This window comes from Clupea harengus, chromosome 19 (genome assembly GCF_900700415.2).
Source record: "Clupea harengus chromosome 19, Ch_v2.0.2, whole genome shotgun sequence".
Taxonomy (NCBI): domain Eukaryota; kingdom Metazoa; phylum Chordata; class Actinopteri; order Clupeiformes; family Clupeidae; genus Clupea; species Clupea harengus.
The window spans coordinates 26,297,725-26,324,270 of NC_045170.1; the positions used below are offsets into that span (position 1 = coordinate 26,297,725).

At 39.9% G+C, this 26,546-nt stretch overlaps 1 protein-coding gene and 2 long non-coding RNA genes across 5 annotated transcripts; 2 read left to right on the plus strand and 1 right to left on the minus strand.

Moving 5' to 3' along the window:
• Positions 1-25,299, minus strand: LOC105910278 (plasma kallikrein-like). 3 transcript variants are annotated; one of them, XM_031586204.2, is made up of 10 exons: positions 25,152-25,299; positions 22,142-22,298; positions 12,136-12,245; positions 11,610-11,772; positions 8,939-9,045; positions 8,579-8,759; positions 8,200-8,306; positions 3,578-3,737; positions 3,304-3,431; positions 1-176 (listed from the first exon to the last, which is right to left on the minus strand). In XM_031586204.2, the coding sequence occupies exons 1-10, from the start codon at positions 25,210-25,212 to the stop codon at positions 151-153; spliced, it is 1,200 nt and encodes a 399-aa protein (XP_031442064.1). In that variant the 5' UTR covers positions 25,213-25,299; the 3' UTR covers positions 1-150. The 3 variants fall into 3 exon arrangements, with proteins under 3 accessions (XP_031442064.1, XP_042566565.1, XP_042566564.1); XM_042710631.1 differs by lacking the exon at positions 1-176 and adding an exon at positions 1,768-2,123; XM_042710630.1 differs by lacking the exon at positions 1-176 and adding an exon at positions 3,142-3,241 and having other exon boundaries at positions 3,282-3,431.
• On the plus strand, positions 17,436-17,717 carry LOC122133792. Its single transcript, XR_006152991.1, has 2 exons — positions 17,436-17,543; positions 17,619-17,717. It is a non-coding gene; the product is annotated as an uncharacterized LOC122133792 (long non-coding RNA).
• LOC116224994 lies at positions 18,280-19,107 on the plus strand. Its single transcript, XR_004165852.2, has 4 exons — positions 18,280-18,291; positions 18,461-18,561; positions 18,724-18,803; positions 19,045-19,107. It is a non-coding gene; the product is annotated as an uncharacterized LOC116224994 (long non-coding RNA).
• Positions 25,300-26,546: the final 1,247 nt, after the last annotated feature.

Sequence of the window (26,546 nt, forward strand, 5' to 3'; positions counted from 1 at the left end):
TATTTATTTATTTAACACCTCAACTACCAGCCTTTATAAGCAGACCACAACTATCCACATGTTCCCTCAGCAGTAAGGGTCTTCTCTCAAGCAGTAGTCTGTACAGGTCCAGGAACTGGTGAGGGCCTCTAGGAGCCAGCAGGAGATGGACTACACCGGGCTTTCAGTCGTCATACCTGCCTCACAAACCAAAACCAGGGGTCAGAGGTCAGATAGATAGATAGATGGATGGATACTTTATTAATCCCGAGGGAAATTTAGGTCATCCAGAAGCTTATACACATACACAAATACACATATACACTTATACACCTCACCGACATACATACATAAATCACATATACATACACATAGGGAGAACATATTCACACAGAGTGTTTCCAGATGCAGGAAAGCGTCTGACCCTATTGTACAGAGTGCAATGATTTTGACAGTGTCGGTGCTAGGAGAAAAGTGAAAAGTGATCTTGTGCTGCTGGTGTGGAGAGTGCAAAAATATATATAATGTTCTTGTGCTTGTGAGGATGGGTAGTGCAAGATAGTGATCTTGTGCTTGTGTGTGTGTGTGTGTGTGTGTTTGGAAAGTGCAAAGAGCAAAGAGAGAGAGAGTGTGCTCACTGTATGTCCCATTAATGTGGGTATGTGATGTGTGTCTGTATGTATAGACACTGTATGTCCCATTAATGTGGGTATGTGATGTGTGTCTGTATGTATAGACAATGTATGTCCCATTAATGTGGGTATGTGATGTGTGTCTGTATGTATAGACAATGTATGTCCCATTAATGTGGGTATGTGATGTGTGTCTGTATGTATAGACACTGTATGTCCCATTAATGTGGGTATGTGATGTGTGTCTGTATGTATAGACACTGTATCTCCATCTATATTAATGTGGGTATGTGATGTGTGTCTGTATGCATAGACACTGTATGTCCCATTAATGTGGGTATGTGATGTGTGTCTGTATGTATAGACACTGTATGTCCATCTATATTAATGTATGTGATGTGTGTCTGTATGTATATACACTGTATGTCCCATTAATGTGGGTATGTGATGTGTGTCTGTATGTATAGACACTGTATGTCCCATTAATGTGGGTATGTGATGTGTGTCTGTATGTATAGACAATGTATGTCCCATTAATGTGGGTATGTGATGTGTGTCTGTATGTATAGACACTGTATGTCCATCTATATTAATGTGGGTATGTGATGTGTGTCTGTATGTATAGACACTGTATGTCCCATTAATGTGGGTATGTGATGTGTGTCTGTATGTATAGACAATGTATGTCCCATTAATGTGGGTATGTGATGTGTGTCTGTATGTATAGACACTGTATGTCCATCTATATTAATGTGGGTATGTGATGTGTGTCTGTATGTATAGACACTGTATGTCCCATTAATGTGGGTATGTGATGTGTGTCTGTATGTATAGACACTGTATGTCCATCTATATTAATGTGGGTATGTGATGTGTGTCTGTATGTATAGACACTGTATCTCCATCTATATTAATGTGGGTATGTGATGTGTGTCTGTATGTATAGACACTGTATGTCCCATTAATGTGGGTATGTGATGTGTGTCTGTATGTATAGACACTGTATGTTCATTTATATTAATGTGGGTATGTGATGTGTGTCTGTATGTATAGACACTGTATGTTCATTTATATTAATGTGGGTATGTGATGTGTGTCTGTATGTATAGACACTGTATGTTCATTTATATTAATGTGGGTATGTGATGTGTGTCTGTATGTATAGACACTGTATGTCCCATTAATGTGGGTATGTGATGTGTGTCTGTATGTATAGACACTGTATGTCCCATTAATGTGGGTATGTGATGTGTGTCTGTATGTATAGACACTGTATGTCCATCTATATTAATGTAGGTATGTGATGTGTGTCTGTATGCAAAGACACAGCATGGCACGACACATGACTTTAAAAACAGAGCCTGAAACAAAACGTTAATGAACAAATGAATAATACTTTGTCAGAGGACTGTAGTTGTCCCAGTATATGAAAACATTGGACTTGGATGAAACTCCACTCCACACAGTGGAGTTCTTTGCTGTCTGCCATGTTCACAATTCACATTGCAGGACCTTAAAATAATAAAGATTTGTTATTGGTGTTGCCAGCAGTTTTAAATGTATTTGTTAATGTTAAATGTTTGCTGTACTTTGATAGCTATATAATTTAGCCCAAGGGCTATGCCTTCATGTTGTGCTTTCACATTAGCCATACTTTATCTCCATATTGGTTGTTATGTCCAGTCAAATGTACAGAAAGTAAATAACAAGACATAACTGTAAAAATGGACAGCTGTAGAACCTGCATAACACAATCACACTGAAATGACATGACTAATTAAATAGAAATAGAAGGAATGACCTCCTCACTACTATGAAAGTTTGACCAGTTTTCCCTTCATAATGGGTTAACTCAAGCTAGCCCATTGGAGAGTTAGAATGGTGAAATTGAGTATCCAGCCATGATACTATTTCCAAGATGTTCAAAAGATTTTCAAAATATGCCTTAATTGACTTCATAATTCTATAAAGGATCTTCCAAAATAAATTATGCAAAACCAATAAAGCGGCTGTGATGTCCAAGAATACCAAAACAAAATACTTTGACCACACACAGATGAAGTAAATAACATTTACAAATTTTCATCGTCAACATAATGGATGCTGGAGACATGGGCAAGTGTAAAGTCAAATAGTCATGACCAGATAACTGATCGGGAGAATCTCCCAAACGGCGAGGCCTGCATATGAGTCTGCTTCTATGTGCAGCACGGTAAGTCTGACCCAATTCAGATTTTGTTTTTGCTCTCAAATGGCAGAGATGGAGATTGAATAATAATAGATGTGTAATCAGACCAGAAAAGTGTGACACACATATGTGGATACAAATAGACACCTGGTCATGATTGTGTGTAACCAAACAGATCAGATGATACAATTTTGGTAACCATGCCAACCAAATACATATGTGGACAGAGGTTGTTTAAAGAGTGAATACTTGAATCAGCTATTGGTCCAGGCTCTGGGCTCTGTAAAGCGCCTTTAGACAATTGTATTGTTATGGTGCTATATAAATAAAATACAATTGAATTGTATTAAATAAAAGTCACTTGTTTTGGCAGGTGTAAGATGTAAAACCCCCGGGAGTGTAAACCTTGTTAGTGTGTGTGCACATACACATGTACAAATGTATGTGTTGAGCATTGATGAGGTTAGATACAGTATAAGTGTGTGTGCACATATTTATCCCCACCTTTTGTAGGCTCGTCTGGTTTAGGATCACTGCAGCCCCTCAGAGTAAAGCCAGACACCACCCCTTTCAGGGACGCCACTTTACGTGGCACAGGCATAGTGATGACCTGCTTTAGGAAACAGCGCCTCCTGTAGGGCAGACACACACGACACTAATAAAACCACATTCACATGACATCCATAAAATGAATATAAGTTATGTCTCAGTCAATGTGGAGTGATTAAGTAGAATTATGTCTGTGTATGAAACTCTGAGCTCTATGACTGAAACAGACCTGTAGTCAGGCTCGTAGAAAGATGTAAAGACATAGGTGTAGAACTGGCAGTGTGGGTCAGCTGTGCATAGAGTCTCACAGGAGTCTGGATCATCCAGCTTCACGTAGCGGATGTCAAAGCCAGGGAAATCTGTGTTCTCATAACGAACTGTGACCCAGTCTGCAAGTCAATTCATAGAATAGTCTTAGTATAGTATTAATTAGCAGGATGTTTTGTGTTGCATCTATCATACAGCAAGTGAAGCTCAAAGTTTTCACAAATGTAAGATACATAAGAAAAAGAAAAAGGAAAACAATAGAAATAGTGAGTAAGACACATAATTAATATATAAACATTAAACTCCACATGATGAAGAAATCCACAAGAAACATGAATATAAACTCACAAAATGCTAGAAAATCAGAACTTAAAGAACTTAAAGAAAACATAAAGAACTTAAAGAATAATTATAAATAGGATGAATAAAGAATGAAATAGAAAATACAATAAGGGTATAAGTATATAAAATTGAATTGAATTGAATTGAATACTTGAACTCGACCCAGCTAAGAATCAACTGGATTAGTAAGTGTAAATATTTCTCACCATCAGGCTAGAATATTTGCATGTGTCACTGTGAGGTCGTATTTATTAGGTATTAAGGCAGACGTGGTCTGGCCATTGGGAAGTTCGGGAATTGTCCCAGTGTGCTGGTCTTGTGAGGGCCAGTTAGTTTTTTTTTTTTTTTTTTTACATCATATAGCCCAAAGTATTATAGACAGTGGCTTTGATATAATACAGATATTCAAAAGGTAATGTATCTGCAGGAACACAGCTGTTTCAATCTTATAGCAGTGAGGGCTTAGTCAGTTTTATAGCTGAACACAAACAATACAAGGAACAGATGATGTTAAAGATTTGTTGATCAATACACGTGTCATTTTGAATTTGGCATACTTGACAGCAAATTCCCTGGCTAGTTTCTTTTGCTTGTCCGCCCCTGATGTTAATATTTTAATATGAAAAAACTTATACCGCACACTTTTCTTAAAGGAGAACTCTTTATTTTTTAACCTGGACCCTATTTCCCAATTTCTTTCTATCCATTTTTTTCCTAGGAACAAAAACAATTGGGATCAATTACAATGTAATTCTATGGGGCAAACATTCATTTATTTTCATCACCGACAGGCTCATAATGTTAATAGGGATGCACCAATATGACTTTTTTCAGACCAAATACGAGTTCTTACGTTTTTGTGTACTTGCAGAGTACGGATATGAGTACTGACACGAGTACTAAATTGGAGTACTGCCAGAGATGGTCAGTATTTCAATTACTTGTATTTGAAATACATATTTCAACTGCTTTGAGTATTTTGTAATTTGTATTTGATAGGGCCGATAAAAAATCTAACGTAATTTGTATCAAAATACTTTAGAGTAGAGTAATTTTGTATTTAAAATACTCAAAATACTTTCTCCATTGTTAAGGCAGAAGGAGATTTTTTTTCTGTCAGATTCTACCACTAGACCATCTGATCTGCCTCTGAATGTCATTGTCGAATCAGGCAACAGTCAGGCAAAAGTGGTGCTTCAAATGACCTCGCCCCTTTTTGGGGCGAAATGGAAATCGCCCAGATCTCTCTCATTGACTCTCACGTTAAATCCATTTTTTTCACAAAACAGGGCTGTGTTCGAAAACTTAGATAGCTGTCTTGATCCTTGTCAATTTATCTTCATTAGTACGCCGACTTAAAGGAGGTTCTTTCAAAGAGAGAATCGAGTTGTTGCACCGAACGTTAGCCATCTTGACAGAATGTATTACGGCACACTTTACAAAGTACTCTGCAATACAGTGCACTGCAATACAGTGCACTGCAATACAGTGCACTTACATATGTAGTTTGTTCTGTCGCTGATTAGTGTTGTCTCAAATGGAACACTGAGAGACACAAATGTGGGAGCCTTTAACCCGTAAATCTGGGCTCCGGCCACCTGGAAATTTGGGGAAAAACAAAGATGGTGGACCAAAGCTCTGCTGACAGCCGTGTTTTGTACATCTTTTAGCGTTTTCTTGCTTAGATTTTTTAAAAGTTACAGAGAAATAGACACTGTACTATCAGATAACACAGTTATTGTAACCAGCAATAATGGTTGAAGTGATTTGCGAAGCGTCAGTCAGCCAACTTTCCAAACTGAAAAGCTTCCGAAAGGGCTCCTCCTCTTCCGCTACGTAGCCAAGATGGCGCCCGTTTAGAGTGAGTAGTGTCCATTATTTCACACTGCATTTTTTGACCGTTTGCAGTGCGCCATCCAGGTACTTTCAGTGCCCTGAATTCTGCTGGTTCTGTCAGTGTGAACGCCCTAAGCACTGAAAGTCAGTGTTTGAAGTGTGCAAGTGTGCGGTGATAGACACGGCCTGTGACTTGATCAAAGCCGTATGACGTCCTTATACACAATTACGTATGACAAAAGCATGGTGGGGCGAGCCCTCCCGGAAGCCATAGAGATTGCATTGAGATCCCTGTTTAGTGAAAACATGAGTCACACAGCTGCTGCCTGCAAATATATATATATACATAATCAATCAAGTTGTTGTCTTTTAATAGCTTTGCTTACACTGATATTCTGTGACTGTTTTTCCTATTTGTGGGGTTCCCCAGAGCTTTGTGTACATTATATAGCCCAAACCTGAATGCTCTGCTATACCAAACTGTGAGAAAACGGAAAATCCAGAAAAAGTATTTCCTATATTTTAAATATTTCTGGCACCAGTATTTTGTATTTTATTTTGATACATTTATTTGAGGGGTATTTTGTATTTTGTATCAAAATACATTTTGATGTATTTTTGCCCATCTCTGAGTACTGCTACCCTAAAAATATCAAAGTGCAATGAATTTGAAGAGCAATTTTATTTGTATCAAATGCACCATAAATGCACTATACTGCACTATAATAAATGCATGGTGTGTGTGCGTACGTGCGAAGAGGGTGCCCATCCCATGCTACTATTAAATGGCTAGTAGTGCTCACATCACAACTGCATGGCATTTAGTTTTATGGGACAGGATGATGTAACATTGAATAAATTGTGGTCAATACACACATGTTTGTTTTTAAACTTACATAAAATACTGTAATGCTGTTTATACGGTGCGGTTTATAGTCAGGAAAATACGGTATAAGGAGAAGAAGCACCGAATGAGGAAACATTGGCAAATCTGTGGGTCCTTACATTCAAAGCCTTGCTGCTATCCACAGAAACATCATAATCTAAAATATGTGATGTTGGTTTTTAATCAACCCAAAGTTTGGAGGTCTTATATTTCCTTATAAAGACTGCTGCAAAAAATGTATGTCCGCTACCATTGGCAATGGATTTTGTGCTTCTAATTCACGTCTTTAATATCTTTCTGCAAGTAGTCTATTCGCTTAGCATAATGGAAATTAATTGTAACTTAAAGTCGGCAAGTGATAGATTGCTACACAACACGAAAAACAAACTCTGTTTGCGTAAATAACTTAGACACAAAAAGGCAACAAAATCATCAAAAAGAGGCATTTTGGAGGAATGTCTGTTATAGTTTTGACAAGTAGCCGTATAATAAGCGGGGTAATGTATAGTTCACCAGTCAGTACCGCAACGACAGTACGAGCGTTCTGATTGGCTAATGCGTAGTCATGCCAGCTGCGTATTGCCCTCCTCACCGGTCAATACAGATCTGCATTGCCCTCTAACGACATTTTCAAAATGAATGAACCTCGCTATCGCTCAGTCGATACGTTAAAGCCTCAGTTTGATATTTTCCCGGCATGACCTCACTCTCGGTTAGTAAGTCGTTAATAAATCACCTCCGGACAAAACAAGACCCCTTGCTGTGTGTTGGGGTCCTGTTCGGCCCATCTGGATTTATTTTCCTAAATTGCCTGGCACACTAAAATAAAAATGTAAGATGTTTTTTTAACCCCCAATAGATAGGAAATCCCCTCCTCCCAAAACAAATTGGATGACGCTTTTTTCCTTGGTTCCCAGGAGGATTTTTGTACAATGGGACACCTTGTCTGTGATTATCTCTCTATACCACTGGTTTTGATGGGACACCTTGTCTGTGATTATCTATCTATACCACTGGTTTTGATGGGACACCTTGTCTGTGATTATCTCTCTATACCACTGGTTTTGATGGGACACCTTGTCTGTGATTATCTCTCTATACCACTGGTTTTGATGGGACACCTTGTCTGTGATTATCTCTCTACACCACTGGTTTTCATGGGACACCTTGTCTGTGATTATCTCTCTATACCACTGGTTTTGATGGGACACCTTGTCTGTGATTATCTCTCTATACCACTGGTTTTGATGGGACACCTTTTCTGTGATTATCTCTCTACACCACTGGTTTTCATGGGACACCGTGTCTGTGATTATCTCTCTACACCACTGGTTTTCATGGGACACCGTGTCTGTGATTATCTCTCTACACCACTGGTTTTGATGAACACTCTGTGGACATTATATTTGCTTTGGCATACCATAAGCATACATGAACTGTAAGTTCCCTGTGTCTCTATGATTCAGTGTGGGCACTAGAAAGGTAGAGATGGGAGATGAGGTACAGCAGGGGACACTCACCCCTAGAGAGTTCACAGAAGCGTGATGGCATTCCAGAATGCACCTCTTCTTTTCTCTGCATAGGCTTCTCGTCTTCTGAATGCTTCAGGAAGCAAAGCATCTTTTGCCTTTCATGGAGATCAAATCATACTGTATTCATACTTAGTCTTGTGATTATGAAATGACATTGTCTTGCTTCTGCTACAACTTCCGCATATTTTGGCTTCTTCCATTCCTCAATCTTCAAATTGTTAACTCAATAAAGTAAACAACACGCTCACACTCAGAATACAATACCATGTCTGGTCTCATAGCAGTCACAACAATATATTGTGGAACTTGAAGCAATCTCCAATTTTAACTCTTTGCTGGGTAGTACATTGCTGGGTTGTGGGCTTACTTTTGATCCCCGGTGATAAATCGGCTGGTGGTATAAGAGAAGTAGGTGCATCTTGGATGGACAGAGCAGAGGAACTGGCAGTGCTCAGCAGACACAGCAGGAATCTGCTCAAAGTCATGACCGGGGAAATCTGTATTTGTGAAGATCTCCGACACACTCCGACACACTTCACACTGTTTAGCTGCCAGAGGGAGAGGAAGCACATGCCACAAGGTTAATGTGTGTGTGAGAAACGGTCAACACTGAAGGGCATTAACATTTGTGCATGAATGTGTGTGGATGTGCATGTTCTATCTAGGACAGACAGTATAGGCATGCAGTAGTGCATGTAACTGCGTGTAGTTTGACTGTCTGACTGACTGGTGATCTGGAAGAGTTTTTGGGAGAAGCCTGACACAACCCCACTCAGGATCTTCAGCGCTGGGGGTTTTGGAACTGACCAGCTGAACTTCAGGTGGCATTTGAATCTGAGGAGAAAGCAGACATACTCATAAAATCAAATGATGAACAAAGCGAATCCAGATAGAAACTTCTTCAGGAGATAGCTAATGGGTAATGTTGATTTCTAGCTTTTATCATGTCTTCTGTTTTGTCTTCTGTGTTTGGTTCTGTTTGTAGTCTAATTACTGTAGACTCTTCTTGATGTCTCTGAAATGGGGAGACCACCACTGCAAGCATGTCTGCATCGGCTCTCTGTGGGTTTTCTATGAGCAGAGTGTCTATGAGCAGAGTGTCTATAGTGTCTATGAGCAGAGTGTCTATGAGCAGAGTGTCTATGAGCAGAGTGTCTATGGTGTCTATGAGCAGAGTGTCTATGAGCAGAGTGTCTATGAGCAGAGTGTCTATGAGCAGAGTGTCTATGAGCAGAGTGTCTATGGTGTCTATGAGCAGAGTGTCTATGAGCAGAGTGTCTATGGTGTCTATGAGCAGAGTGTCTATAGTGTCTATGAGCAGAGTGTCTATAGTGTCTATGAGCAGAGTGTCTATGAGCAGAGTGTCTATGGTGTCTATGAGCAGAGTGTCTATAGTGTCTATGAGCAGAGTGTCTATGAGCAGAGTGTCTATGGTGTCTATGAGCAGAGTGTCTATAGTGTCTATAGTGTCTATGAGCAGAGTGTCTATGAGCAGAGTGTCTATAGTGTCTATGAGCAGAGTGTCTATAAGCAGAGTGTCTATGAGCAGAATGTCTATGAGCAGAGTGTCCATAAGCAGAGTGTCTATGAGCAGAGTGTCTATGGTGTCTATGAGCAGAGTGTCTATGAGCAGAGTGTCTATGGTGTCTATGAGCAGAATGTCTATGAGCAGAGAGTCTATGGTGTCTATGAGCAGAATGTCTATGAGCAGAGTGTCTATGAACAGAGTGTCTATGGTGTCTATGAGCAGAGTGTCTATAGTGTCTATAGTGTCTATGAGCAGAGTGTCTATGAGCAGAGTGTCTATAGTGTCTATGAGCAGAGTGTCTATAGTGTCTATGAGCAGAGTGTCTATGAGCAGAATGTCTATGAGCAGAGTGTCTATAGTGTCTATAAGCAGAGTGTCTATGGTGTCTATGAGCAGAGTGTCTATGAGCAGAGTGTCTATGGTGTCTATAAGCAGAGTGTCTATGAGCAGAGTGTCTATGAGCAGAGTGTCTATGAGCAGAGTGTCTATGGTGTCTATGAGCAGAGTGTCTATGAGCAGAGTGTCTATGAGCAGAGTGTCTATGAGCAGAATGTCTATGAGCAGAGTGTCTATAGTGTCTATGAGCAGAGTGTCTATGAGCAGAGTGTCTATGAGCAGAGTGTCTATAGTGTCTATGAGCAGAGTGTCTATGAGCAGAGTGTCTATGAGCAGAGTGTCTATGGTGTCTATGAGCAGAGTGTCTATAGTGTCTATGAGCAGAGTGTCTATAGTGTCTATGAGCAGAGTGTCTATGAGCAGAGTGTCTATAGTGTCTATGAGCAGAGTGTCTATGAGCAGAGTGTCTATGGTGTCTATGAGCAGAGTGTATATAGTGTCTATGAGCAGAGTGTCTATGAGCAGAGTGTCTATGGTGTCTATGAGCAGAGTGTCTATGAGCAGAGTGTTCCAGGGAGGAATCATACAATTCCCATCCAGGGCAGCAGAGGACACACCCACAATGACAAATACCTTTAAGGCCGATTGTGGGTTGCCCCTTGCGGCCACCTCGGGGCCCTATGCACATATGGGCCATTATGGCCGACCATGGAGACTGTCCTGAGGGCCAAGCTCACAGAACTCCTAATTAGTGTCTCTGGAGTATCCAGCCAACCTGGCACAATGCCAGACCCCCGTTTTTCAGAAGTAGCCAAAAAGCTACTTGAAAGGTATCTTAGACCATTGGTATCTGCAACAGATATTTCTATGTTACATTTACTTTAAAATAGAAATAGACCTAGGTAGTAGTAGGTCCTTGTTTAAATACCTAACTGATAGGCAATGCGCTTGCCAACAACTACAGGATAGCCAAGCTTACTTGCTCCAGTGCCTCTCAAATGTCTCAAATTACACAGTGGTATTATGAGAGAGGCTGAACTGAGGCTAGCTGGTTAGCATGCTAACATTAGTATATTTAGGCAACAGTACATTACTTTTATTATTTCTTTTCTTTATTTTTAATGTTTTTAACTAAAATGTTGACTTAACACATTGAAGTCTGCCAATTTAAATGTCATGCCATTCTGTCCTTTTCCCCAATTGTTAGGCTGGCTTGAGAAACATGTTAAACTAAAAAACCTTCTGTTTGACATCTGGCTGTTATCAATGTTGTCTGAGCCATGCAATGTGCCAATCATGCCATATTTGTGCTGTCACCTGTGAGTTGTGTGCTGAGAGACACTGCAGCAAAATCCTCTGTCATATTTCAGTCATTACCAGACTGATATAGAAGGAAAGTAACGACTGATTGATATTGTAATATGTATTGTGAAAGAAGGTTGACTTTTTCTGTGACATACCCTCTGGCTTGTCTTTGATAAAAGCAGAAAGGCATTAATGTAAATCGTTATTTTCTCAGAGGCAGGTTGTGTACTTGTACTGGGGTCTGGCGAAGTCATCATTCAGCCAGGAGAAGAACTGACAGCCTGGATCTGATGTACAGGCTCTCTGGCACTCCTTATAGTCTGCAGTGAACAGTGTGCGATAGTCGGCTCCATAGAAGTCCACATCCTGATAGACAGATGACAAACATGTATCTAACACAAGAAAAGACAAACAAAAGGGGAGAGAGGAAAAGGGAGAATGACGTGAGTAAAATAAATCACCCTTTGCCATGGTACTCATTTAGTCAGAATTTACAATTATATCCTGTCACACACTAGTCAAAATCCTTCTTTGAAATACTAGTTGGAACTAGTACTACTGCAGATGATTTAGATTCTACTTTTTCCTGCTTATCAACTTAAACCCATTTCAGTCCTTGCACACACTCATTTGAACTCTTTCGGGTAGACACACCACTTTCATTTCTGTGTTCTCACAGACAAATGGTAAATCTTGAGTTTGAAATGCGTTCATGAAGAGGTTACTGTAGTGAAGAGGAAGTAGACTGAGCATACCAGTCTTCTCTTCGCAGTTTTTAAGAGAATAGCCTGAGGTCACCCCATCCAGCTCAGTCTCTTGAGACGGGGCCCCAGATTCTGTGTGCTTCAGGTAACAGTAGAAGTGCCTGGGGCAGACGGGGACAGAAGACAGATACATTACAAATGCATCTCACACATATACATCTTACAAACTTTTAATAAATATAATATAATGTGTGATTATTTGTGTGTGTGTATTCATATGTACTGTTTGTATAAGTGTGCTATTTGTGCACTGTATGCAAATATACTGGACACGGAATATGAAATCGTATGTATTTTATTAATATATTCTTAAATATCAAGTTTTTAAAGTAATACGTTTTAAGAAGTATACAAAGGAATACACTTTCAGTAAAGTAGTTCTTAATACATAGAAGAATGCTTCTGTGACTGTAAAATCACTTCTAACGTCAACTCAAGTTTACTATTTTTTGAACTAGTTTCAATTGTTCTTTTAGTGTACTTTAACTATACACCTATGAATTTACTTTGATTTGATATCTGGTGAAATTTTTGCTGCCATGGTGAAAGTATCCAGTCATCCACAGTCCGATGTCGGTGTTCTGACATTTAATTTTTGGCTATCACTTGTTTCTACATCCAAGGCCAGCATCCTGGAGTGTTGTTTTCACAGTTGCAGCCCTGTGGTTACATGGATTAGAATTACTGGCTTATTTGGACTGAAATAGAATTATCCCTTTCCTGTAAACACCTTTGTTCGAATAATTGCGGTCCGACTACGATCCGATCGACACCCCGAGATAACTCAGTCCGAGTCGGTTGATAATTCGGACATCGCGTGCTTGTAAACAGTGAATTGGACAAGGAACTGGACTCTGCGTGTTTGCGCATGCTTGAGATCCCACCGCCCTCCCCCTCCCTCCCTCCCAGGTCATGACCCGGAAGTCGAAAGAGACGATAAGTTGTTGTTGTTGGTAGTGGCCATAGACATATATACTGTACATGCATCATATATGTCTATGATAATCGCTGCTAGACATTCATTGTTCTTGTGCTCCCACAGCTCATTCACTTTGAAATACTGAAACGAAATCTAAACTATCTAAATAGTGCTTCTTTATCTACTAATAATTGACCATCATTGAGAAAAACGGAACAGAATCTGCAAATAGCCTAGCATAGCATACAAATCAAATAGTGAGACACTGGCAGCCAGTCTGCTTTCTATATTTAGTTTAAAATATTTGATTGAGAAACATATAATTTAACAGTGAACTTGACAATTATATGTTTCCTTTTCAAAAAACAGTAATATCACAAACTTTTCTGTTAGCCATTTCTGATATGCAGTTGCTATTTAGATACTAAAGTTAGCTTCGTTTATTGTTTCCACGGTAACAGGAGCCGTCAGAACAATTCGCTTTTCTGTTGGCCAGTTCTGATATGCAGCACAGGAAGGTACGAGAAAACGGTGCATGGTCTTGGTCATGCATACTTCAAATTGTGTGTATGTACAAAAATGTGTATATTTGAATGTACATATTTCACTGCTATAAAAAAATATAGAAAGCAGGTGTTTGATGGTTGTTTACATCATCATCATTGTTTATTCAGGGAGAAATTGACTGAGCACAGGGCTCTTTTGCAGCAATGCCCTGATTGAGGCTACATAGTACAGAAGAACAATAAATAAACAAACCATAACAAAACAAAACAGACAAAATACATTTAAAAAACACAACTCATAATAAACAACTCAGAAATTAAGTATAAAAAATAAATAAATAAAATAACATAAAGTAAAAAAATTAAATCAGAGAATCATTTAAAACAACAGCATTGAGGCACATCCTTATTATCTAAAAGGCTCTTAAATTGGTTGACAGACAAATACTTGGTTAATTTCAACTCCACTTGAATAGTGTTCCATTTATGGGAAGCAAAGAACTTAAAAGCTATTTTACCTATATTAGTTTTTGTAAGGGGGATTTCAAGGGAGATGAGGTTCTGTGACCGTGTATTATGACAGATGGATTTTAATTTTAAAAGTGACATGAGATAATTAGGCAGTTTTCCCACTAAGGCTTTATAAACAAATAAAAGACAGTGTTTGTCCCTCCTGTCTGCTAGAGGGGACCAACCAACATTCTTGTATAAGTTACAGTGGTGGGTCCTGAAAGCGTCTCCTGTAACAAAGCGAATAGCACTATGGTAAACAGAGTCCATGAGTTTTAAGGTAGAGGGTGCAGCATACATGTAAACAATGTCACCATAGTCAAGAACTGACAAAATTGTTGATTGCACTATTTCCATTCGGTTTTCAAAAGTAAAACAAGATCTTATTCTATAAAGAGCACCCAGTTAATTTTAAACCTTCTTAGCTAGGTCAAGAACATGTGATTTAAATGACAGCCTATCATCTAGCCAGATACCTAGGTATTTATAGCAAGGAACTTGCTCAATATTAGTCCCAGAACGGGTGCATATCCTATGGGTGGAGGGGACATTATTTCTACCATTGGAGAAAATCATGAATTTAGTCTTAGACTCATTCAGCATCAATTTGAGGGACTTTAGGGAATCCTGTACACAATCAAAAGCATGTTGAAGGTTTTGAAACTGCTTGAATCTATAGAGGGCGCTGAGGCTTACAAAATTGTATCAATCGGCAAAAAAATGGACTTTGCAATGTTCTAGATGGTCAGCAGGATATTATTAATCGTAAACAGTGAGAACAATACCGGGCCTAAAATAGAGCCCCCCTGAGGGACACCAGAATTAATTACTAGGGCCTCAGATGTAAGGCCTGCAACATCTATAACATTGTGTTCTACCGTGAAGTAGTTTTTGAACCATCTGAGGGAGACATTATCAAATCCCAGGGAGTTCAGTTTGCCAAAAAGTATCTCATGGTTTACTGTATCAAAAGCTTTCGACAGGTCAATAAATAAAGCGGCACACATTGTTTCTTGTCTACAGCAGAGGCTATGTCATTTACCACAAGGGTTGTTGCAGTAATGGTACTGTGGCCAGCTCTGAAACCTGATTGAAAGGGGCATAAAATTGAGTTTAAAGATAGAAAAGAGCTAATTTGCTCATTTACAAAGGATTCCAACATTTTGGCTAGGCATTGGAGCTTGGAGATCGGCCTATAATTGTTCATATCATTTGTGTCTCCCCCTTTATGAAGGGGCATAAGGCACATTTGCCTTCTCTGTCAGTAGTTTGATTTGTATGCTAGGCTATTTGGAGATTCTGTTCCGTTTTTCTCAATGATGGTGAATTAATAGTTAAAGAAGCACTATTTCGATCATTTACATTTTGTTTCAGTATTTCAAAGTGAATGAGATGTAGTAGTAGTGGTGAAGAGGTCAAGCGGAAATGGCTGTATCACCACTAGTTGTAATGAAAACAGCGCCACCTTTCGTACCGGGATATGACATGCTTTCGGCCAATGATTCGATGTATTCACTGCCATATATATTAGGATAATAGCAGTTGCCCCAAAAAATTGCATTGTCCTAATAAAGCTAGTTTCGAATTGATACCATCATGTGAACTATTATTTGGCATGTTGAAGCAGTCAACTGGGTTAATGTAAAAGAACAATTGGATTTAAGTGTGCTTAGCCAATTATAAAGATGTCTAAAGCCATTAGAATTAAAAATGTGACTCCGAAGTCTGGAATAATGTATGGGATCATGTTTGTTTCCCATTTACAGGGCCAGGACTGTGTCAAAACTGAGTTTTTTGAGTGCACAGCTTGAAGACTTCAAGGAGCAATTTGCTGAATCTGACAAAAAGTGCATTCTCTAAGGATGAACAGAGAATACTATTTGGAATGGCTGACCTGGGAATCTATAGGTGATTATATATATTTGTTTTTAGTTCTACACAGGAAAAGATGTTAAATTCCTTGTGTTCGGAGGAAGTTGGGGACTTCCCTGGACGGCATGTTGTACCCGGGATCCGTAAAGGCACTCCTTCACAGTACAACAGGTGCTAAAATGTTAAACACAACAACATGACTTCCAAGCCCAACCACAAAACCGGAGCAGCAGGATACCATAACAAAGCTGCCTTTATGAACATTTCACCTGGGTTTTATATCAGGCACCTTCCTTCATCAGTGTTTCACTGAATTAGGCCCACAGCACCTCAGGATGGCAAACCAGTGGTGTCTGGCAGCCCAGACCCACTCCCCTCCATACTCATGATGGGTTAGAATGCATGCCACTACCAGAGACAACAACGGATACACCTTGACCTCGAGATAGACCTCAAAAAGATTTCACGTAACTCAGTTTTAGTTCAGGTTAATTCACGAGCCCAAGTGGTCTGTGTGCACCTCAGCCACAACCACTGGCTCACGTTTCAGCAGCCCCAGACAGCTCCTTTGAGTGACCGTCCTCCAAAACCAAAATCCAACAGAGTTGTTGTAGTTGATTTAGCTACAAAGCCTACAAAAGCCTACAAACATCTATCTCCACTGGTTTTATGTGTGCTTTCTACCTCGTTGCCTCGCTTCCACTACCAGTTCCACATACTTTAGCGTCTCCCTTTCAAATGCTTCCTCAATTGCATCTTCAGAGGAAATAGTTAACTCAATAAAGTAAACAGTGTGCTCAAACGCAGAATACAAAACCAGGTCTCGCAGCAGTCAGAACAATACTATGTGGAACTACCAATATCAGCCAGCCATCTCCAATCCCGCACCTTGCCCCATGTGCCAGTCCTGTTTGTACGTGCCTCGTGTCCACTTTTACCCAAAACAATCCTTTTGTCCCCGTCATTAACCACCAAGGAGTTAACCTCAACTCTTCTATTCTCAAGCCGCCACGCATTATTTTAAAACCTGATCATGTCTGTAGCGACCCTGGGTCAGGCTAGTTTTACATCCAGACAAAATATATGTTTTAATGAGCCAACACCCAAATACGACTTCACCCACCCACTGACTGAGATTCTGTGGAGTTGGGAGGACATCATAAGTGGCTCTGTCATGGACAGAAAGTTCCGGCTACCGAGAAGTTCCGGATGACGCAACAGACGTTCCGATCAGCTGTTTATCAAAGAATCTTGGCGTCGTTGCTATGATGGTTGCTATGAGCTCGCGGTTGGGACTTCTCTCAACACATCTTTAAAGGTTATCCCCTCAATATGTTTTAATAGATTCTATAGGGTGTGTGCAGTTTTCCTTCAATGACACATGCCCAAATGTACTAGTTGTTCATTTTGAATGGGAGGGCTACTTGAGGAATTGTAGACTGGGTATGTGACAAAAAAAAATCTGCCTTGATTTTTTTAAGACTCCCATCCTCGAAGAGGCACACGCAGGCCACTTTGGGCGAGCGCGCATAGAGGCCAAGATCCGGCAGCGCTTTTATTGGCAGAACATCAGGGAGGATGTGGACAACTGGGTAAAAAAAGGAGGCACACACTATTATTTGCAGCAGGATAAGTCATTCCAACACTTAATGACCAATGTCTTTCAGATTCAGACCTGCATGCGGTGCCAACGCTTTGAGAGGGTGAAGACGGAGGCCCCGGAGATGAGGCCCATCAAGCCAGTTGCTCCCTGGCACATGATTGGTAGACTAAACATCTCTGTGTAACATTCACTGTTATTTAAAAACCTTTGATAGTATAGCTGCAAAAACAGCCTTTTTTTGCCTTTGTGTCTCTTTCTCTGAAACAATTACTTGCAGGTGTTGATCTCATCGGACCCATGAAGGCGTCAAGAAAGGGGAAAAACACCTATTGCCTCACAGCGACTGACTATTTCACCAAGTGGGTAGAGGCTATTCCCATCAAGAGGAAGGCAGCCGTGTTGACTGCGGAGGTAAGGCTATGATGGATATTTTGTGAATTATGGTGATGTAGTGATTTCTTATACCACTGCTTGGTTGAATAAGTGTGATAATGGAATTCACAACGTTTGAATATCAAAAGTTAATGCACTATGAGGTGTAACAGTCATTAGCTTTCCATATTCGAACGTCGTGTCATCCAGTATCATGCTGCCTAAACTGGAATGTATCTTTACATTTTGTTGCTTTTGTTAAGGCTATGATGGACATCTTCCTGAAACATGGTGCCCCGGAGGTCATCTTGACCGACAGAGGAAGGGAGTTCTGGAATGAGGTTGTTTCAAACAAACAAGTACAAGTAAGTAGACATGTCTCGTTTTTAGTGGTTTCTGACGTAGTGTGGTGGTTTGAGGCACATTAACTTATACAACATATGCAACCCCATAAAAAATAATGCTCTGAAGCTGCACGTGAGAAGTATAAGTTAATATGACGTGAGTTGGCACTAATTTCACATATTTTTCAAGGGTGGTGAAGGTGGAGGACAATTTTGTGGAGCTGGAGACCATGGATGGAATCCCTCTGACTTCCAGGACACCCTACGCTTCAGTGAAGCCAGTTCGTATCAGTATGTGCTCCACTGTTATACTTATACTCATACTCATACTTACGTTAGTCTGCTATGCCTAAACATCTTTTCTTACTTGCTCTGGTGCATTTCCAAAGTTGTCATTTATGTGTGCACAGTAGTCAGAGAGAATAAAAGTTCAAGCCTTTTCTCTTTTGCCAGGGTCCCAGACAGGCCACCCCATTGAGGAGACTGTAGAGGTTTCCTCTGACAGCTCTATGTCGGGGAGCGACACCCGTGAGGTTAGTTAAAATTCACATTGGAGCATATGTGATTGTGAGGGTTGGTAATGGATATTTCCATGTTAGTTGTCACCAGCGCCGGACAACACCCGTGGGAATATCCATTACCAACCCTCACAATCACATGTGCCATATTACTTTAGTAATTACCAGCTCGTCATTCTAAAAATGAACCAAACTGTGACTTCACAACAGCGGCATGTAACAAACAGTACTCTTAACATGCATGTTTCTCTTTCAGGTGACATGCACTGTACCTCCTGGCACACTGTCCCCACAAGAAGAGACCGGACAGTCTTATGGTTTACCCGGCTCTGTGACAGAGGACTACAGGCTGGAGGTAATATCACAAACAGACATGTAAAAATAGTCTGGTTCGGCCAGACTTAACTGCTGGATAATATTGCTATTGTTATTCTCATATTCATGAGCCAGTTACTGTTTTGTGTGTTTCTCAGGACAGTGATGTTATCATCTCGGGTGTCCAGTCAGGCAAACCTGTTCTGGCGTCACTGAGTGACAGGGTGGACAACATCAGGGCGATGCTGCTCCAGCCCCAGTCTTGGTTGGACGACCGTGCCATCGATCATGCCATGGCACTCTTGAGGGTCCAATACCCTCATGTCGGAGACCTCCTCTCCACCACCTCCCTGGCCCTACTGACACCTCTCCCAGCACCAACCCAGGGATTTGTACAAATAATGAATATTTGTGGGAATCACTGGGTTGTGGTAAGTAATGTCGGCTGCAAGGTAGGAGAAGTAAGTATCTTTGATTCCCTTCATCGTACTTGCACAGATGACTTTGCTGCCCAAGTAACTGCCATTCTACAGTTTGCAGGGAAGACAGTTTGTCTACAGTGGCCAGACGTCCAGGGACAGAAGGGGGTTGCAGATTGTGGACTGTTTGCCATTGCAAACAGTCTTACTCTCTGCAGAGGTGAGGATCCTTGCATGGTACAGTACCATCAAGACCACATGCGGACTCATCTCTGTTCCTCTTTACAGGCTGGCCAGTTAGCACCATTCCCCAGCACGAGGAAGAGTGCCTCTGCTATTCCTGTTTACTTCATGGAGGTGCACTGCTACTGCAGGCGGACTGTGCGGAGAGGTAAGGATGCAGTGGTAGCCTGTGGAAGATGTGGTGAGGTCTTCCATCAGGACTGCATCTCTCCTTACAGTCATCTGTTTATATGTAAAAAAAATTACAGTGATCAAAGTTAGATAATTGTTCTGTTATTTATAATTGTTGTTTCAATCGTTTTCCTTGTTTATTTATTGCAATCAATTCAGGTTTGTTGTTCTCAGTGTTCCTTTGTTCATGTTTGTTGTTCACTGCTAATTGGTTTGCCCTAAGTAAACCAGATGGGCTTTGTGACGGTGGCGGAGTTTCTTGTTTTTCACTAGTGATTCCCATGTTAACAGGTCTGAGACACAGAATAAATGTGTCTCTAACTGGTCATGGAAGTCAGTGAGGATCAGGGGGTTCAGCAATCGTGCATACAAAGGCTAATCAGTTAAAGTTGATCTGATTTTTTTGATCTGATTATTATTTATTGAAAAACAAATGAAAAACAGAAGATTTAGCTCTAGTATGAATCATTAGAATAGGTTTAATTATTAGTTATTGCCTCATTTAAATAGTTTAAATAGTTTTACGTGTTAATTATAACATCATTAACACTAACCCACACACCTGGCCTTCCAGACAGCACTTCACTACATATAGGAGGAATTAGGGTGGTGTTGCTAAAATGTTCAGTAATGCATTATTAGATTTTCTGTTTTTCATTTAAAAAAAAAAAAAAAAAAAAACCTCTCTATGGCCTTGTACCTTGACGTTGGTGAGAGGGCTTTCTACTAAAACAGGCCTTAAAAAACACATGCCACATCCATGTAGCTGAGTGCACATCTACTGTTTTTGTGATAGTCATCAGGCCTTCTCTGTTACTCGCTGCCTTTCTCTGTGTCTGCTCCCCTAAGCCTAGGTTTCAGGTGTGTTCGTGGGCGGGACTGTCACTTAACAGCTGATCGACTACACCGGCGCCAAGGAGCTGCTCCTGTGACCCGAGTCCCTTTTCATGACTCTGGAACATTCGACATGGACACAGCACATTCCACACATTACAACTACTGATCACTTTGTGATCAACTTTAATTATTTAATAAATCAATCATTTTGTGATTGCATTCCAAAAGCCTCTGCCCTCCTTTTACGCTTAGGGTTACCCTTGGCCTTAACAGCGATAATGTAATTGTGAGTTGTTTGGGGAAATACATTATTAAATAGTTATTACTATCAAGTGCTGGTTAAGTGTTGCTTACCTATGTATGCTTAAGAGTTTTCAATTGGTAAAACATATTTTAGTTAAATTATGATGTCAAATAATGGTGGTGCACACACCATAAAACAAGTCAAAGTGACATCTGAAGAGTGCAGCCAGGAACTCTTTCTTTATCATGGGATTTAATGATGGAAAAACGTTCCATTGAAATGGCCAAATGACATTGGGTAAATGTATTGTGATATTTACTATCGTGTAACTTAATTTCTGCACCTGCAAAAAATTGCATCCTGTATAAAATATTATGTTCCTGTATGTTCTGTCTTTCGCAATTGCATAAACAATAAAACATTGGGTGGTGTGAAATAGTTGCAACGAGTTTTCCAAACACGTTTAGAGAAGTAGATTAGACCTTTGTTAGCATTTCTGTAAAGACGGGAGGAGTTTCACATCTGCACAATAGGTAAGTGTCTGCGTCCGTGTTCGCTGGTGTGAAAAATCGTGACAACTGAAAAACCGTGTCTAAACCGAATCTATTCTATACAGTAGGCATATTCTACATCAGAGTTTAAAATAAATTCAAATGTCTCGTCATTCAAAGTGAAACTGAATTGTCGCCCTATAATGTCCTGTCAGTCTATATTTTGTTGTGCGGTGCCCTGACATAAAGTTTAAGAACAACTGCGATAGCTTTGTGTTCACAGTCAAACTAGTCTTTAGCGGGGAAGTCCGCGATCCAAATGAAGTTCCAGACGTCCAAAGCGAGCTTTAAATAAACAGAATCGGTGATATTAAGTTATTTGATCGTATTTCTCGCCGTAAATCCCTAGTAATGTTCGGTGTGACATGAAGATTCTATATAATTCACGTGCAAAAGCAAAACAGCTGATCAGAATGTCTCTGTTGCGTCATCCGGAACTTCTGGCTAGCCGGAACTTTCTGTCCATGACAGCTCCAATGATGATTTTACTTCAGTTAGCATTTGTGTGCGTACATATGTGTTGGTGTGGTGTATGTTTCTGTACTGTTCGCGGTGTGCTGGCTTGTAGGGCACCTGTCGTCTCTGGTCCAGTCAGGCCTGACAAAGGTGAAGAACTGGCATGAGTGATGTTGGCTGCAAGCCCCCTGGCAGTGGAGCACATCAGGGGAGTAGATCTGCAGCACATCACTGCCAGGGAAGTCCACATTCAGCCTTAGCTCCTGGCTACATTCTATATAGAGACATAATCATAATGTACATAATTGTACAGATACAAGACAACATAAAGTAGTCTGAAAAAGTATTCAACCCCCCTGAAAGTCATCTCCCATTTTCTGCTTTACAGAAAATACTTCCCAGTCAGTATTTTCATTGTGAACACTTGCTGTAGTATATTTCTAAAGGCTAAAAAAGTATTTTTTCAAAGAAAATAAATCAATTAAAAACAAAAACATTCTGCTTGCATAAATATTCAACCCCTGTGCATTCATGCATTCCCTGTGTTACGGATCTCCGTATTTATAGTGGCATGAAACTTACTGCTGGTAAAATTACTCTTTTATTTTCTTCCTTTGCGTAAAAGTACATTTAATAAACTGGCAAACTATCACCACCGTAAGAGCTTTAGCCTCATACGGGTCCATTAAACTATTAAATGCATGTGCATCCGTCCGTAACAAAATCTGTAGCTGTACTGACAAGTTCACATTAACACATAACCAAATCTGCAAAACCTTTTACCATGTCAAAATAAAAGTCCTATTATCTATAAGAGAGAAGGTGGCATAAAGCCTCTATAAATTCTTCAAACAATACATTATCATCTAGGCACAGATTCTACTATTCTATTCTATAATAAACTGTGTACACCCCAATTCAAATAGATTCATTATGGAGTCCTGCACCTGCACCCCAATTCAAATAGATTCATTATGGAGTCCTGCACCTGCACCCCAATTCAAATAGATTTTTCTGAGTGATGGACTGTGGTGGCCTCCCTCAACCAGTTAATATCTCCCTCAGATGCTCGGTTTGATGGACAGACTTTTCTACAAAGCATCTGGGCGGTGTGATGTAACTTCTACTTTTGGACTTCAGTTGGACATCAAAACAGTTGGATATGTCCTCTTTTCCTCAGTGAAGCGTTTGAATCACGTTGTCTTTTTAGCTTTCATTTCCTGTTCCTCACAACCTGGCTGATGACGCTTAGACAAAGTGATTTGTATATCCAGGAGATCTCTACTTTAACCACTCATACTAGTTCCTACTCTGGGGTCCAAGTAGCGAAGCCAGTAACACTTTAAACCTGATCATTCACTTGGTTGCTTGTTTATTAAGGAACACTGAGCTTAAGCTAATGCCCGGGTCTTCAAGAAATCTTAACTCCATGAAGGTTATAATATGCAGCATTTGTTTTTACTTCATTTAGTGTTGTTGATTCAACTGTGTGTTCTTTTGAACAGAAACACCTTTGTGTTGTATTCAATATAGGCTTAGTCACCCAATAACATTCAATAGAGCACTTCTGTGGGTCTGTGCTGGTTCCTGCTCCCCCCTCCCCATCCTTCATTCTCAAAATATACTGACAGAATTATTAGTATAGTATGGGAAAATACTGCCCTGAAAACACAATACCAATTTGACACATTTAAAATACATGTATCAGAAATAATTTCCATCCCTGGTATGTGGTAGGTGGTTCCCTTCATGATAAGGTAAAGTGCTCTACGTATTCAATAAACTGTAAAATGCTTAAAATTAACCCATCTGATTAGTGAAAGTCAACATCGAACATCTTACAGAGCTATCTCTTATATGCCTTAGGTGCTGTAGTCAATCTTTTATTATCCCATCAATTATAGAGGTATCTGAACAGGCTGAAATAAAACAATCTGATTTGTGCACGTGTAGATAAGTGTAGCTAAATGTACCTGTGTAACTGTGCCTCATGACCTTTACTATACACATCTAAAGTAACCATACATGCAAACCTATAATTTATCATAAACATACAGAATTTAGCCTGTATTGTGTAAGTATGGCTTGTGCAAGTCTTGTGCAACTCTTGTGCAGTACGCGGAACCCGACAGAGATGTGGTATTTAAGCATGATGCATAAAATGATGAACTTCAAACAACACAGGATAATTTGTGCACTGAGCATAATACCATCTGCATGTGTAAACAGGAGAATGGTGCTTCCATTCCACTCCAATGTCTAAAACATGAAATTCGGCACACACATCAGATGCGAGTGCCATGTTTGATGACAGAATGTCACAGGTTGTGAGGTGCTAGGGCCCTTGATCGCAGCTTTTGAGGGTCCGAGCAGCGAAGAAAATAAAAAAAAATCTTAAATCTTAGTTCTTAAAAATTCTATTCGCCTTCAAATTCTTTTGTAACTTCTCCAAAATCCCAATGTTCTTCTTTCACCTGCTGAAACAGATTCCAACTTTGGCCACTTGGGCACTGCGAACATTCTGCTTGGACCCTGTGACCGCCACTTGTGGCTATATTTATGATAAGGCCAGTTATGCTCAGATAAGTGGCACCTCTGTATCGTTTTCCAATAATTTCTTTCTTTATTCAGCCTTAATCTGGAACTGAAATGCACAGGGGTTTGAAAACTTCTGCGAGTACTGCATTTCAGTTATTTATTTTTATGGTTTGCAAACAAATAAAATATATTGCTTTTAAATATACTAAAGCATACATATTTTAAATCAAATAATGTTTCATTTTTTATACAATTACTCTTTTGTAATTGTGAAAAAAACGTATTTACTTTTAGGGGGGTTGAATACTTTTAGAAGCCAAATATTTACTCCTTACATGATTGCAAATGTATAGCTTTTCTCTTCGTTTTAAAATATTGCACCAGCTGATGTCTGAGTAAATTGACTTTTAGCAGTACTGTATCTGTTAAGTGTTTTCTTCTGTCATTCTGTACTGTGAAGCTATTTTGTAGTTTGTCTTCAACAATATTTACATTTACATATTTACATAAACATACACTGTCTATAACAATATTTACATTTACATAAACAAACATTGTCTATAACATTGTCTAAAACCTCTGAACCCACCTTCACTGAAGGAGCTTCTTAGGAGCGAGATCAGCCACAAATGCAGTATACACACTCTCATCGTTGCTCAGAAAGAAACTGCTCGGACTAAGCATATCACTGTGACTTCTCCCTGGGCTAGAGTTGCCCTTTATAGTCACAATGAATCTGAGTTCAAAGAGTAGAGGGTGATGATCGTGAGTACATCACAAACATGCCATGAGTCCACTGTCCATCCACAGACACATCTCAGTTCTTCTTGTTAGGAGGACCTTGACAGTGCAGCACAGCACAGCAAACTCAAATGTCGAATTTTGCTAAAGAAAAAGAGGGCAACAAAGAAGTGAATGTGCTGAAGATTATGGTATTTCATTTGGTACACCATTTTCAACATGATGTACAGTATCTTTAAAAAACTGAATTATTTGACACTGCGCCCTTTTCTTTCCTAAAGTTTTTTTTTAATTCAGCATCTCCCCAGTTGGATTAATATAGTAGTGATCTCGTAGTGTCAGGTGATATCTTTGTTCAATGAAGGGCAAGAATGACAATCAAAGGCATGAGCACTCAAACACCAATATCAGAATGGCAGTTAGGGATGGCTTATACATGGACACGTCAGGACGACTCAGGGTTCAGAAAGACTCTAAAGCACAAGAAGAATTACACTAGAGTACTCTAGCACAAATTAACATTATGTAGAAGAATTACACTAGAGTACTCTAACACAAATTAACATTATGTAGAAGAATTACACTAGAGTACTCTAACACACATTAACATTATGTAGAAGAATAACACTAGAGTACTCTAACACAAATTAACATTATTTAGAAGAATTACACTAGAGTACTCTAACACACATTAACATTATGCAGACTGTAATAGACATGGGAAAACACCAATCACTCCAATTTAGAGCAATAAAACTGAATTCTGCTGACATCAACATTCACACATGGAACACAGGGAGACACCACACTATGAACACACAAGCACACAGTCATTCACACATCACTCCTGCTACACGCCACAATATGTTCTTCAGTCTTCATCTCCAGACTTAGATACTCGGGGAACAGAAAAAGGCTGGTGAGAAGAAAACTAGCAGATCAGGAAGGGCAGGATGGAGTTTCTCAGAAGTCCTGTTCTGACCTATTCTGTTTTCCAGGAGCAGAGCAGAAGTGAGAGACTAGATAGTGATGGTATTTTTTTAGTACCAAAAGATTGGTGGAGACTCAGTCTGAGATATGATCAGTCAAGAAACAGGTTTAATCTTGTACAGTGATGCGCATCAAGGGAGATAGACAGAGATCTCATCTGGTCAGCCATTGTAACATTTCAGTTTTTATATCCTCCATAGCATAATGGGTGTCACCCCATAGCCCATCAGTCTACTACCTCTGAGACGGGAAA